General features: G+C 43.8%; 1 protein-coding gene across 2 annotated transcripts in view; it reads left to right on the top strand.

The window, feature by feature from the left end:
* Positions 1-16,185, top strand: part of ANOS1 (anosmin 1) — a 140,193-nt gene that overhangs the window by 29,848 nt on the left and 94,160 nt on the right. The window contains exon 1 of one of the 2 annotated variants that reach the window (XM_035115473.2): positions 13,844-14,374. The exons of the other annotated variant lie outside the window; for it this stretch is intronic. Within the exon in view, the coding sequence (XP_034971364.2) occupies positions 13,931-14,374 (444 nt within the window). The 5' untranslated portion in view covers positions 13,844-13,930. Of the gene's footprint in view, positions 1-13,843; positions 14,375-16,185 lie in introns of those variants that run through there. 2 annotated transcript variants of the gene reach the window in all.

Raw genomic sequence — 16,185 nt, 5'->3', positions numbered from 1 at the left:
CTTTGGTGAACATCTTTTAGGCTGCCCTTCCCCAGTTTATGACTGCAAGGCAAAGTGTTATTGCAAGGCAAACCTGGGTTCTTTGTACGTAATTTATGACGTAGTTTGGAATTGCTGTGGTTGGCATTCTTGCGAGTCTGCAAATAATTTCTGGGCTTCTGATTCCCCCCCTGACAGTTTGCTAATAAGTTTGGCTGGGAGAATGCTAAGCTGTTTGCTCAAAAGCACCATCCTCACTGGTGCTTCAATAATAATAATAATAATAATAATAATAATAATAATAATAATAATATAGTAGTTATTATTTGGTTATTGGTTTGTTTTTGTTTGGTTATGTATTTTGCATTCTTGTATTTTTCTGTCGTGAACCACCCTGGGATCGTTGAATAAAGGGCAGTATACAAATTAAAAAACAGACAGACAGACAGACAATTAGTGAGGTAGTTCTATCAACCACATCTCTGAGCATAGCTGCCAAGTTTTCCCTTTTCTCGCGAGGAAGCCTATTCAGCATAAGGGAATTTCCCTTAAAAAAAGGGAGAACTTGGCAGCTATGTCTCTGAGACAGGCAACTTTCATTTTGAACCCTGAGGAGGCTAATGGAAGCCAACAAGTCAATACCAGAAACAGAGGGAATCTAAGTCACTGACACTTGTATGGGAAAGAGATAACAGCAAATTTTGGAATTCAAGGAGGGAGGGAAGGAATATGGTCTGAACACCAGGTTCCTGGCCATTATTGGAACTGGTGGTTGTGAGCAGGGTTAAGTCTATTCACTGTGTTTGCTCCAGTCTCTACCCTTCTTCAGGTGTTCCTTGTGTGAAGAGGAAACTGCTGCAGGGCCATACACTTACCGGTAGTAGCTCCATCCCAAAATCACATTGAATATACATAAGTCTATTTTGCATAACTCTCTCTCTCTCTCTCTCCATCTTGGAAATCCTATGCAATATAATGCAAGATATGTGTACTGCAAGTAGTTGTATAGAAATGGAATTTTTGTCATGCAGGGCAAGAGACATTCCCTCATCTACAGTATGTTTTCTTTTTAATTGTTTTTTTAAAACTACATATTTATTAAAGAAATGAAAAATAAGAAATGAAAACACAAAAAGGGGAAAGCAAAACAACAATAAACAAAGAAAGAATTGTCAGCCCACATCCACAACAAACATCAATAGATCCATCTTAATATGCTGAATTTCTCCCTTCTATGCTTTTATTAAAGGTCCAGAGATGGCTTGTTGTCCTTTGCACCTGGTCACCTTAAACTTTACCCATGTATTTGAAATATAGTTAAGTTTACCTCTCTTTCTGCTAATAAACTGCCATGCACACTTTTCTCATCAAACCAAGTTTAAGGCTTGCAAAATAAACATGCCAAGGATTATGGTGCTATTACTTTAATGGGTTCTTCTGTCATGAACTTGCTGGTTATCTGACTTCCCGGCTAAAATCTTGGCATGCATATTGATTTGGGGCTGGTGATTATTGTAAATATTCCTTGGAAATGATTATTTAAACTTCAACCAGAATTCATTTTGAATGATCTATTTTATGCACTGTTAATTACTCCATATTACCAGTATGTGGCAGTGTTTTCTGTAGAAAAACAACCAATGACCTTCATAAAGCTGATATTCAGAAAAGGTGGCTTATAGTTTCAGAGTTTCTAGCACCAGAGACTAGTTTCATATGATGGAAGATCCATCTTTGTACTCCAGATTTTGCGCTGGCTTGTTTGGGGACTGTATAAGTGTTGTTTCTGTTAGCATTACCTTCTTTATTGAGCTCAGAAATACCTTTTCCGTTTATCAGCAGGAACATGAGAATGCTATGATGTAATACTTTCTAACATATTATCCATTTCAAAATGGATGGTGAGAAGGAAGAGAATTTCTAATATCAAAACGCAAAATGAAACCATGGCTAATGATTGCTAAAAAGATAGTTCAAAAGGATACGTTTGTTTGCTTAGTGTGTGACTAATTCTATTATTTGTGGCTTCAAAAGGTCAAGCGTACTTCTGTGAGAAATTCAAATAATCATTCCTCTTAGGATTGCAAAAAATGTGAAAACTGTACATATGACTTGCTTCCAAAACCGTGTTCTGTTAACCATGTAGTTTAATCCCTTTCATTGCAATGAAGGTATACATACCGTAGATACTTACAAATGTGCTGTTGTGTTTTATTGGGTGTTTCCCTGACTACTTTATTTACAGAAGGATTGAACTAGTATCTGCTGTCTAGAGCTGCAGTCCCAAGCTTGCTTGCTTATAAGTGAGCAGGGTTTTATAAGACATTCCTGAGCTCCAGCTAGCCTGGGAAATCACATTGTGATTCAGACATTATTCCAAATAATGACTAACGAAGTTTAATTGTGGGTTTTTGTAATGTTTCTGTTGACAAACCATAGTTACATCTTTGCATTCACCCTTCAAAGCTGATGTGCACTTGAGACAGGTATGTTGAACAGGAAAGCAAAAGCAGAGAAGCAGTTCTGAAACATGCCTTGCCAGCACATTTTATGGCTCATTTTATGGTTTGGTTCATAAGCTACGCTCAGTACAGTCTGTGGTTTCAGGTGTCATGCAAATCATGGTTCATAGCTATGCAAACAAGCAACAAGTCTTAGGCATATACATTGTGCACCTTCTCCTCCTGTCATGAGTGATGGTTCCCTTTTCTGGTCTGAGGCAAACCATAGGTTGCCATTTCATGTAAATTGGCAAAATATAGCTTGCATTTATTCTGAAAATCAGAACTCAACACTAGAAAGAAACCATAGTTAGGGCAAGCACAAACCATAGATACTAGGAAACGGGAAGGATTTAGGGAATCACATTCACTAGGGGTTGGGCAATGAAAATAACAAATGCATGAACCAGCGGCTGTTTGTGCAGTCTCATACCACTGAAACAACAGGTTGTCATTTTCTCTCTATGATCTCCTTCCTGGAAGGGGGTGGATACAGAATGCCATTTACCTGGAGGCAAGAGGTAACCTTTCACCATATACATACGGTATGTACACTAGTTAAATGCTCACCTTTTTACATCTTCATATGATTTACTTCCTTCCTTGGGGTAAAGCAGTAGAGGAATATTCCTCATGTGCCATGTTTCTTTTTACCGGTAGATTATAAGGACTGTGCCATTTTAATTTTTGTAAAATGGCTTGGCTGCAATTCTAACCTCACTTACTCAGGAGTAAGGAAGCAATAGGACTTCCTTCTTAATTAGGGTTGCACTCTATGTCTTTTTATATAAACAACATATTAAACTGGTGATCTATTCTAGAACAGCTAATTGTCAAAAGGCATTCTCCTGATTTCTTGTTAGTTCTAGCTGCATTCTGAGGACTGGTAATGTTTTTCTCATTATTTGCCATGATGCTACAGGTCACTGGTTATATGCATAGTTACATGAACTGTAGTAAGTTGTCACTTGGTAAATAGCCATCTGTATTCACTCAGAGTATAAAACAGATGTGTAGTGTCTGAAAATGATTACACTAAGCTATTTCACAATGTCAACAAATACAGTTTTTGTCAGTTTATGTACTTAAGACAGGAAGCTACAGCCAATCCTAGCTCTCTGTGTAAATGTTTGCTACATGCACACATAATACACATGTTAAATATTCTTAAGTGAACTGCACTCTGTACATGCCAAGGTGATTTCTGTCTTTTAGTATTACTACTAATTTCCCAAGATGGAGCTCTCTCATTGAAAAGAAATTCCCAGACTTCAGTCATGGCTCAAATCAAGCCTTTCAAGTAATTTCCCTTGGACTTGAGGGGACTTGTACCTACGGTAAATGAATGTACAACCAAGTATTGAGTGCAAGTAGTGTTCACTCTTTATTATAGCCTGATCCTGCACACATCTAAGTTCAATTGAAATCAATAGACTTATTTCCATGTAAATGTATTTTAGGACCGGGTTGGGTGTTCCTGCTCCTTGGAAGACAACATTTTATGTGGGAATCCAATTTTACTGGCATAGAACAGCCAGCCTTTTGTCTGAACAACCAAGCTTCCACTTAAAAGGAATTCAAAGCAAGACTGATGATCTTGGTAACTATGACCTTTCTAACACAACCAACTGCATAATCTCTGTAACTACTCACTTTCAAATGAATAAGGGCTTTATGTCCTTTCTGCAGCTTTTTAATCTAAGGAAAGCAGAATTCATAGATTTTTTTTAAAAAAATGTGAACCTATACAAACATACCGTATGTTGGTAATATTATTAGATGTTAAAGTGAACAATGGAAAGTTGGAGAATTTTCAAACTTTTTTTAAATAAAAAATATCGTACATTTTAAAGTGAATTGGCATATATAACACCTTGCCACACATTGCAAATATAAAAAGTACTGAATCTTGTCAAAGTCATTTATTGTTCCTTTCTAGACTTGGCTTTGCCAGAAAGTAAATGTGGAAATCCTTCTGTGAATCTATTCTATATTTCCGCCCCCTATTATTGTCCATCAGCAAACTTTATTTATTTATTTATTTATTTATTTATTGTTTGTAACGGAATGACACTCTCAGTGCAATCTTGTGCATATCCCCACTAAGCCCCTTTGAACTCAATGAGCCTCACACCATACTTATTGTCATGCTGTAGATGTCACAGTGTGTTGAAATTCCATATGTTTGCTCTGTGGTGGTGTTTCATTCCAAAAGGACAATAATAAATTCATCTTTTAGTCACAGGAGCGCCAACAAGTCCTGAAGCAGAGCCCAAGTTGTGTCAGTTCCTGATGGGTTTCATGCAAATCAGTAAAATAAAAATATGCATTAACTACTAAAGTGAACACATTGATCTAGGGAGGTACTGGTGAGCAGTGCTCCCCCGCCCCAGGGGTTACGCAAGGGTATGCAGGATCATTGTAAGAGGCTCCTGGGAACAGCAAAGTGACCCTGCCTTTCTAGGTGTATGCTTGCTACAGAAGACTGCTCATTTTAGGTTTTGGCAGAACAATAAGCTGTTTTATTATATTCTGGCAGGCCGCTAAGCTATCTTTCTTATGTTTCCCTTTATATTCTTATTTAATTAATTTGGAACCTGGAGCTTAATTGGATTCTTGCTCCACCCAAGTAATATAAATAAAAAAATTGTCCAGTAGCACCTTAGAGACCAACTAAGTTTGTTCTGGTACAAGCTTTCATGTGCATGCACACTTCAGGCACACAAAAGCTTATACCAAGAATAAACTTAGTTGGTCTCTAAGGTGCTACTGGACATTTTTTAAATATATTTTGATTGTGTCTGACCAACACAACTACCTACCTGAATCTAGAACCAAGTAATATAGTTCCCCACAGGACTTTTTTTTTGGTGGGGAGAAGGGGGGTACTCAAGGATATGCAGTACCGGGGCCTCTTTTTGTTGTTGTAAAATAGTGTGGCACTTACTGTAACAACTTCGTGGTGAGTACCGGCACCTATTTCTCTAGAAAGAAAAAGCACTGCTTGTGAGGCTGGTCATCTGTAGTGGCTAGCATGGCTTGGCTGGACACCTTTCTTGACTTGCTGATGTTAGGGGTATCTGCTGGTTACAGAGAAAGAGGATTAAGAATTAAGGTGGCAATGAGATCAGCACGTCGCAGGCTCGTCAGCAGGAATGGTAGATTGATTCTATCGCTGTGCCTGCACCATACTGACTTCTCCCTTGCTCACTCCCGCTCTCTGTAACTGGCAGTGTGCCCAGTATTCAGAAGCCAGGTAAGCGGTGCTGCGCCAAACAAGTGACCACTACTGGTAATTGTTCCAGACTTGTATAGGGGTATCAAATACATCCACCCAATTTTTAAAAAGCAGCATTTTTTTTAAAGTCCTACAACTATAGGAAGAGTTAACATGGTTGTTTGGGGCTTTATTGATCAATATTTTGTTGTTGTCATCTTCCTGGAAATGGGCTTTCAAATCTGCTGGGAGGCTACAGTATGTCAAAACCAGTAATAAGCATTGTCTGGTCTACATGTCATGGTAATCCAAACTATGGTTTTCGGGTACAGTACTAGGCAAATGTATGGGCTCTCAAGGAGGAGGTCCCAGCTGCTTTCCTCCCCCCCCTAGTCTTCTTTTACTCAATGACACAGAGACTGGAGGCAGAAAAAATGGCAATCCTCTAGAATCTGTGGTTGCTGTATATAGCCTCATGGTAAGGCTGAGTCTCCCAGGGGTCTAAAGTATCAGAGTTTAACAGAGCTAAGAGGAAAGTAGCTTTTTAGCTTATATTTCTTACTGATAATATATAATCCAGGACCAAAATATTCTGGCCTATGAGAAGAACTTTATCACCATTTAAAGGTTATATTCACAACATTATGGTTTAAATTAGGCTGCAATCTCTCTCCCTCTGTCCCACTGCCATCTCACATGGTGTTTCTATTGAGGTAAAGCTAAACAGCAGCAGCAGCAACAAAAGTGAGATGTGTGGTTTTAGATCTTAATTGAAAGCAAAACATGGACACAATACTTACGGTAAAGCATTAGCGTGACCAGCTAACCAGTATTTTACTGATTCAACCAATAAAACACTTCTCTCAGCATACCAGTACAGAGGCTTAAAAAGCCAATATACAAACCCTTGAACACACACACACACACACACACACACACACACACACACACACACACATACACACACTACAGAATGGAATGGAATTCTTTCACTCCCCAAATGGCCTGTAGATGAGATTCATACACACATCTTTGTGAATTGGAGGTGGGAGCAGAAAACCCCTGTGTGCACACTGAACAGGGCAGGTGCCGCTTTAGAACCCGGAACCAAACATGGTTTATCAGAGTCGTAATGGGCGGGGGGACTAGCCAGGTGTTTTGCCCCAGGTGAAGTCTCCAGAGGGGTGCCATTGAGGCTCTGAACCTGTGTGTGTGTTTACATAAGTGCATGTGGGTGTGAGGGTGTGCCAAACTGGGTCTTTGACCTGGGTGAAATAAAGTCTAGTCTCCCCCCGGGTTATATTGATTACTTTTTTATTTATTAAAGGTTTTCTTGGTTTACAAATATATGTGCAATGTCTCTCATAACATTTTTACAAATCAGTTTCATTTGTTGAGACATTGGGAAGAAAAGGGGAAAAGAGGTAGACGGGGGAGGGTGGGTGGGGGTGGGGTGACGATGTTTCTATTTTGCTTAATATATGTGGGTTTTTTGTCAGCGTCACTAGTGTAGGTTCTCTGCTGTTCGCTTGTGTTCCTTTGGTGGTGAGAGATGTTGGGGTTGGCCTAGGATATGGTTGTTCCTTTGTGGTTGGCTGTGGTGGTCTTTGTTTCGTGTGTGAGTGGGGTGGGTGGGTGTTTTGGATCAGGTTAGCCATATTGATTTGTATGCTGTTGGTGGATTTTTGTCATTGCCTTGTTGGGGGAGCCATATCTGTTAATACTAGTGAGTTGAGCAATCTGAAGCCCAATCCTATGCACTTTTACTTGGAAATATGCCCCACTAGTGAGCTGATGCAATGCATATTTGTTCAAAATTAACAGGCCGAGTTCAATGGGATTTACTCTTAAGTAAATTTACATAAGAGGGTAGCCACTGTGGGACTTATTTCTGAGTAAAGTTACATAGGATTGGGCTGCAAATTTCTTGTGTCATGCTTATCTTCATGGAATGGAATGTGTGCTTAGCTGCATATTTAATACAAGTTAAATTCTTTCAATTCCCTGGCATTTACCTCTTAAATACCTTTAATCTTAAGTACATCTAATGGAGGTTGGCAATGGAGTCCCCTGCTAATATATTATAGAAATGAGTCTAATGGGGGCAGATCAGTTAGACATAAACAGAGTACGTTAGGTAGAAGTGATACACTTTGCAACACTTTGTTTCATTTATTTCTTTTTGTTTCTCTTAATAACATGCATCTCTATTGAAAAGGAACATACTGATATAGCATAGGCACTCTTCAGGTGTTCCTTTCATGAAGAGGCAAGGGTGGTAAAAGGGGGGGCAGTGGGACTATGCTTTTAGTCCAGGGCCATCTTAAGTGGGTCAGGTGCCCTGGCGCCGTGGTGCGCGGATCGCTCCGGCGCCCCCGCCCCGCCCCGCCCTGTTTCTTCCAGCGGCTGGTGGGCGGGCGCAGCGTGCAGCGTGGTTTCCTCACGGCTTTGCCGTGTAGCACCGCCCTGGCGCCCCGCGCCACCCAGCCTTCCCCTAGAGCCGGCCCTGTTTTAGTCAGACACCCCCCCCACCCCAAGTCTCATGGCTCCTTCTGACCATGCAATGTTGGGGCCCTGTTCTACGCATGGAGACTGATGGCATGGTTTAGGAACCCTCATCTCTCAGGCTTCTAAACTGTCTGGAGCATATCCACTGCTATGGCAGAGGTGTATGCCCACTGGGTGGTTACCGGTATGCCCATTGGGTGGGGGGGAATGGCGAGCCATATGACTTTGGGAAGTGTTGCTAAACATGCACTGCCACAGCCCCTTACACTTTGCATGAAAGTAATGCCTGAAGAAGGCTAAAGTCAGTCAAATGTATATTATAAACGGTGTGAGTATAAGGACATTGTGATGGAAATCTGAACTCAGAAAGCCTTTCACTTTTAAGACTCCAATATCCTCCAATTACACCTTCCTTTCTTCAGATATAGAATCATACAGGGCCGGCTCTAGGTAGAGCCCCTTTGGCGCGGTGCGCCAGGGCGCCAGGCCGGTAGGCAGGGCGCCGTGCGGCAAAGCCGTGCGCGATGTGGAAACCATGCTACACCCTACGAGGGCGGGGGCGCCGGAGCGATCTCCACCCCTCAGCGCCAGGGCGCCCGACCTGCTTGAGACTGCCCTGGAATCATAGTAGAGTTGGAAGGGTCATCTATTCCAACCCTGTTCAATGCAGGAATCTCAACTAAACCTCTGCTTAAAAGCATCCAAGGAATTAGAGTCCAGCACCTCCTGAGGCAGACTATTCCTCTGTCAATCAGCTCTTCCTGATGTTTAGTTGGAATCTCCTTTCTTGTGACTTGAAGTTCAGGTCCTACGCTCCAGAGCAAGAGAAAACAAGCTTGCTCCATCTTCATGTGACAGCCCTTAAGATATTTGAAGATGGCTATTACCAGTATATCTCCTCTCAGTTTCCTCTTTTCCAGGCCAGGTTGAACATACCTGACTCCCTCAACTGTTCCTCATAAGGCTTGGTTTCCAAACCCTTGATCATCTTGGTTTACATGTCTACATGCAGGCTCACATCCCAGTCAATTGCCCTTTGACTGCCACTCAAGAGCTTTCTGATTAAGATAGCAGACAATATTGAATTTTCCTTTTATGCTCTGGCTCCTGGGAACAGCAAAGTGACCCTGACTTTCTGGGTGCATGCTTGCTACAGAAGACTGCTTATTTTAGGTTTTGCCGGAACAGTAAGCTGTTTTATTATGTTTTATTATATTTTGGCAGGCCAGTAAGCTGCCTTTCTTATGTTTCCCTTTATATTCTTATTTAATTAATAAAACTTAATTAATTTGGAACCTGGAGCTTGATTGGATTCTTGCTCCACCCGCGATACAGTTCCCTCCAGGGCTTTTTTCCCAGGGGACATGGAATACCAACACCTCTTTTTGTGTTGTTAAAAAGTGTGGCACTTACTGTAACAACTTCATAGTGAGTATGGCGGGTGGAAAGCTGTGCTTTTCGTCAGGCTTTCAGTTAAGAGGGGAAGATGGGCTGATGCTTGAGTGGTGTGGACTGAGAACTTAGCTGGTGGTTGTGTTCCTGGGTTACGGTATTAACAGACAGAGAAAATTATATCAAAAGTTTGAAGACTGTGTGACTCCATGAATTAAGGCTTTCACAGAATTGTAGAGTTGGAGGGACAATGAGAATCATCTAGTCCAGGCATCCCCAAACTATGGCCCTCCAGATGTTTTGGCCTACAACTCCCATGATCCCTAGCTAACAGGACCAGTGGTTGGGGAAGATGGGAATTGTAGTCCAAAACATCTGGAGGGCTGAGGTTTGGGGATACCTGATCTAGTCTAACCTATGTCTTGAGAGGAGTTGAGAAATGGAATGTTAGGGTTTGCAAAACAAATTGGGGGGGATGGGGAGGTCTCGGATATTGCTTCAAGTCTCATAGGGAAGTACTCATTCTTGTTCAATTCAGTTTACTTGCATCCCTACCTTTTTCAACTCTTGTTTTTTATATTTATTTTTAATGTTTGTTATTGGAAGTTGCTTTGAGTTCCTTTTTTGGGGGGGAGAGACTAATAATACTAATATATTATAAGCAATACTTTGAGAATTCAAACCACATGGTACAGTTAGAAATGTATGCCCACACCAAGGCATATTTTCATAATACATATAGCCCAGCATGTACATGTCAGGGCCAGCCTGGTCTCCAGCTAGCAACAGCCATAGACACATCCAGTCTCTAGATTCCTGCTGATGACTGAAGTGCAGCTGAGAGAGGTTACTTGAACAAGCAAGGGCAGATGGCCAGGCTTCTCCTGTTTATGCCAGGCATTGCCAATCCAGAGGCTTCATACTGCCTGCCAATTGCCTGGTCTCGTCTTGCACGTTCCTTATTCCCTTCTGCACTCAAAGAGTGTTATAAGCTGGGTAAGCAAACACACTAACTTCCAGGTAGCTTTAGGCTGCAATCCTACACCCAGTTACCCAAGCCTCATTGAACTCAATGGATCTTATTGATGAGTAGTCACATATAGAATTGCTCTGTTACTAGATTAGGGTCCCAGCACTAGGCATAGCTGCCAAGTTTTCCCTTTTCTCACGAGGAAGCCTATTCAGCATAAGGGAATTTCCCTTTAAAAAAGGGATAACTTGGCAGCTATGGCACTAGGCTGCGAAGTATCTCTATTACAGTACTTTCAATTTACAGATTCTGAGGTTGTGTGAACGCCAGTTATAATAGCTAAAAATAAAAAAGAAAGTACCATAGTTCTTATCCATAACTTCAGTAAACTTTTAACAGCTCAAGATGTTTGGCATTTTAAAATGTTGCAGTTTTTACCTAAGGGCACTGGACTTAATGATTTCAAAATTTCATGTTTAAACAACACACTGAGGTTTTCTACAAGCTTCACCTGCTACATTCAGCATGAAATTGGAATAAGCACAGCTACTTGGAAACAAGTCTCACTTTAAACAGAAAGGCTTAGTTCCAAATAAATATGTTAAAGATTAGGTTGCCAAGCTATTATCTCTTGACACTTTTTTCCAGCCTTAGGAAAAGGAAGGTTTGTAGTTCAGTTGTGCCAAGCTATGGTAGCTGGGGGTGCAAGAGGGGCTGAAGTTTCTGCTGTTGCCACAACATGAAATCACTGCCAAATTCCAGGCAAAGCCACTGGCAAGACTCAGTGCAGAACCATGCAAATATTCCAGGAACCTTTGGAGCTGGAAAGACCCTTAGGATGGTGCTGCATAAACAGAACCTTCTTGCCAAGGTTTCTTCCAATCTCCTATTGATATTGGCAAGATGCAAATTTATGTTCATCTTTGCTTGAATGTCAGAGCTGCCCTCTTGTTGCAGCATTGCCCCAAGTGATACATATGTCCTCTTCTCTGTTTTGATGGCAGTTCACAGGATTAAAGCAATTGACCATTTGCTGATTTTTTAAGGCAAAATGATATGTTTAGTTAAAAAACAACAACTCATGAAATATTCCGGCAACCAAAGAAATATGAAATTTGGACAAAGAAAATGCAACAGGGTCTACAAGAATTGAAAAATGTCTGTTCTTATGTCACTAGGCTTAGTGTGTTTGTGACTATAAGCAGTGTTTATATGCACATCAGCTAATTTTATAGAACATATTTGTCTGCTCTTATGATATGCTTAAAGAGTAAAACAGTTTTAAGTAAAGAGGTAACACCACAGCTCTAAATATTCTGCTTCCATAACTGTCTTCTCTAAGGATTTGTGAACATTTATAAGTACAGTCATACCTTGGTTTGTGACCACCTTGGTTTGTGACCACTTCAGTTTCTGACCACCACGGACCCGGAAGTGTTTGCATCTGGGTTCCGCGGCACTCGGATGCGCAGAAGCAATCTGCGCAGCGTGTGTGTGCACAGAAGCGCTGTATTAGTGCTTCACGCACGCGCAGAAGCGTGCATCGGGGAGCGACCAATTCAGGGAGCGACCGGGAGCGACCGGCTCCCCGGAACGGATTGCGGTCGCAAACCGAGGTATGACTGTATATTAAGTGGCTGTATCCGAACTTTGCCTTAGGCCACAGTTTCAGTTTCAATAACTCCTGTTTTTCCATTGTCAGGTTTGGAAATTCCTTCAGTGCCAGACGGTTGCATTTGAACTGTTACATTTGAGTAAAGAGTCACTGATACACTGTATCTAGTTCACTATTGACTTACTGGTACCTGAAAGGACCCCCTCTGTCACTGAGCTATGGTTCCACCTGATTTTCCTGTGTATGCATGATTATTAAACCATCCTAATAACAACATGCAGGATCTGGTAAGACTGCTGGGTGTGCCCCTTTGGAAGATGCAAGACTGTGTACTGAAAAGAGTTTGTGCCAGTATTAAGATTGGTGCTTTTAAAGTCAGCACCTAACTTAAAGGTGTCCTCTTAAGGTGCAGCCTTAAAGCCTGTGTCTGGGTACAGTGGGCATTGTCCTGACGTGGGGCAGTTGTCCCTCTCTTTTATTAGTTCTCTGCCCCAGACCACAGGTGGCAACTCCAAGGGGCAGAGGTCCCTTTGCCCTCCCCATAAAATATTTGAGGGGGCCAGGCCACCCCATAGTTACTGGGTATTACCATTCAAATGGTGTTTGCGCGCCATGCTATGTGATCGATTATGCAGCATGAGGCTTACCTGCCCCCCTACATTTTATTCAAGATGGCACCCCTGCCCCTGACAATACCAGCCCTACCATTAGATAGGAGGCGGTGGATGCCTCGGGCTGCTTGTTTAGAGCAGGGGTCAGCAAACTTTTTCAGCAGGGGGCCTGTCCACTGTCCCTCAGACCTTGTGGGGGGCCGGACTATATTTTGAAAAAAAGAAGAACAAATTCCTATGCCCCAACAAATAACCCAGAGATGCATTTTAAATAAAAGCACACCTTCTACTCAAGTAAAAACACCAGGCAGGCCCCACAAATAACCCAGAGATGCATTTTAAATAAAAGGGCACATTCTACTCATGTAAAAACATGCTGATTCCCGGACCATCCCTGGGCCAGATTTAGGTGATTGGGCCGGATCCGGCCCCAGAGCATTAGTTTGCCTACCCATGGTTTAGACTAGAGAGTGTCAGAAAAGGGATGCTAATAAATAATAATAATAATAATAATAATAATAATAATAATAATAACAACAACAACAACAACAATTCTTATTTTTTACTGTCGGGGAGGGGAGGCACTTGTGGGATTTCGTGCCTCAGGCGTCAAAATAACTCCATACTTGTGGGGCTTTTTGTGTGTGTGTTTGTGTGTGGGCGCTCCGCCTCAGGCAGCAAAACCTCCCCTCAGGCCCTCATCCCTTCGAGCCTTTGCCCCTTTGCCCGCGCGCTGCACTTCGCAAAGGTGCTCCGTCAGGTGTCTGCGCGCGACAGATGTACGATTCCCGCCCGCCTGGCTGGAGAGGGGCGCACGTCTTCGCGGGAGCTTCGCAACGCTTCAGCCCGCGCCGCGCTGCCGTGTACAGCACGGCAGAAAGTTCTTCACCCGAAGCCTCCCGCCTTTTCAACAACGCCAAATCCCCCCCCCCGCCCGCCCGACTACCCATTCCCTCGCTGCTTCAGCAGCACCGCCGCGACTCGCGCGACCTGCCCGCCCCCCTCCTGCCGCGCTGCCACTCAGGCCTCCCGCAGCCAATCGCGCCGCCTTCTGTCACCCCTCTCCCCACCCCCTCCTGGGAGTGAGGGGAGGGCGGTGAGCTCGGCGGAGACTGGCGGGGGGTTGAAGAGAGTTGGATGATTGAACTTTTTCTCTCGCCCCCCCCCCCTCCTCGCCGAGTTTGTTCTGCGCGCCGAGGCTGCCTCGTCTCGCCTCCTTTTGGCTCAGTGGCGCGCGCCGAGCGTCCTGAAGGCGGCTGCCGTTGGGGCTTCGCTGCTGCTGCTTCTTCCTCCTCCTCCTCCCGCGCTTCCTTCTCGCCGGCGCGCATTATACACAAAGCCATGGGGTTTCAGGAGCCCGGCGTGCCTTTGACCCTTCTCCTCTGGATTACGGCTTCTTCCTGGGGCTGCCTCCCCGGCGTGGCGGCCGGCGGCGGAGGCGGCGCTGCTGCTGCTGCAGGAGAGGCGGCTCGCAGGCAGGACGACTCCTTCTCGGCGGCCAGCGTCTACGGAGCGAGGTGCACCTCCAGGTGCCTCAGTCTGCAGATCACGCGCATCTCCGCCTTCTTCAAGCATTTCCAGGTACGGGCGGCGTGCGGCGGGGGGAAAGCGAGCAGCTTCCCGGGCAGGCAGGGCGAAGCCTCTCTCCCTCCGCAGAGACTTCGTTCGCACCTGGCTTGCTCAAACTCGCGCGCTCCTCTCCGTGGGAAGGAAGCGCGAGGCTGGGCAGTTTCAAGAGAGGGAGCGGGAGAAGGGGAACGAGGGGACGTGACGGGTTGCGGACGGCACCTGCGCGCAAGGTTGAGGAGCCTCATTCGCGTTTTACGCGAGTCCCGTGGAACACGGCGGGATTTGCTCCCCGGGAGACGCGCGTAAAGCTGGAGGGGGAGTCTCGGGAGGGCTGCGTTAAGCGTAGTGAGCGGAGAGCGGCAGTTGTTCCCCCCCCCCAATTACTTATTTACACAAACCCAATGGTCTCTCTCTCTCTCACACACACAAACGTACGTCTCTGTGATTCTAAGGGTGAAGTGGATTCGTGTTTGCATTGACCACAAAACCGGAAGGTGGTCAGTTACTCCGGATCAAGCCACGCAGATCTTGAAGTAGGGGCGACAGGGGTGCGTGGTCTGACAGGGCGATCTCCGAACCTCTGAAAGCAGATTATTTACTCCTAAACAGTCCCTCGCAACACGACTAGCAACACACACAATTTAAAAAACAAATAAATAAGGGCTGACGTCCCCTTTCCTTTCCGCGATGCCTGTTCACGTGTGGGACATGTTTCTCATCTACGTTAGTATAGTCATTATTTCACCCGAGTGGCAAAGAGGTCTCTGTTCTTTCTAATGATTGCGAGTAACTAGAGAGAGCTGGTTTTTCTGGATTCATCAACCCATGATAAAAGTTTGTGGTTTCCAGTAAGGTTCTTTCTTACTGGAAATCGGTATGACATGCCTATATTGCTTGACTTCTGAAATTGCTGAAAAGGTAGAAGAAGGTTGCCCCATAAAACATTCAGTTCATTCTTACTGGTTCCTTTCAGTACAAGCATGCGAGTGTCTGCATGTGTGGATGAAAGAGTCCTGGTAGATGCTGAAGTTGTTCTTACACTTCGCTGTGGTTGAATGCAGCCCTGCATTCTACAGATGTGTCTTTGCAATCAGGCTCGCAACCGGTTTGCTAGTTTGATTGGCCAAGAACAGTTCAGCACACAAGCTGCTTGATTCTTTTCAGAGTTGCAGGCTGCCTGATTCTACTGAAATCACGGGTTTTAGATGTTGCAGCCTGCCGAACGCTGGCTGCATCGGGTTGGGCTGTAAGTTCAGAAAACAGGGGCACTTTGAAAAAGGTGACCCCTGAAGGCAGGGAGGGAAGAAGTTAATTTCTTATGCATGTGTCCCACTTACTTTGCACTTCTTTCTCTGGCAGTTATTTTGATAGCACAGTGTGTGTAATGTAGCTTCTGTGCTTCCTGCCAAAGGCAATGTGCTGGAGCAATTCTCCCTGATCACTCACGTGCAGATCATGTTTTGATTTTGCCTGGAAAAAGAAGCAGGAGACGATAATGGCTCAATTTCCCACCAGTGCTTTTGAGTCCAAAAGCAGCTGAATGGGTGGTGATGATGTGATAATCAATAACTGTGTTTTCTGTTACCTACCCTAAGCATTTTTGCAGCATATCGTATCTTGTTTCATATGTGTGCACTCCCTTAAAAAGTAGGCAAATTTGATGGTACTGTGTTTTAGGTTGACATTCTGAAAGTATGAAGTGGTAAGATGATGGGCCCCTAAACTACTTTATATTCAGAATTCATGTGTGTTGGGTAATAGTTTTTTTCCCTTCTGTAAAGGTTTTCTTGATTTTCATTGTTTCAGAAATTCATTTATATAAT

The sequence above is a fragment of the Zootoca vivipara genome, chromosome 4 (assembly GCF_963506605.1).
Source record: "Zootoca vivipara chromosome 4, rZooViv1.1, whole genome shotgun sequence".
In the NCBI taxonomy this organism is placed as follows: Eukaryota; Metazoa; Chordata; class Lepidosauria; order Squamata; family Lacertidae; genus Zootoca; species Zootoca vivipara.
This window is presented reverse-complemented; position numbering and strand designations above follow the sequence as displayed.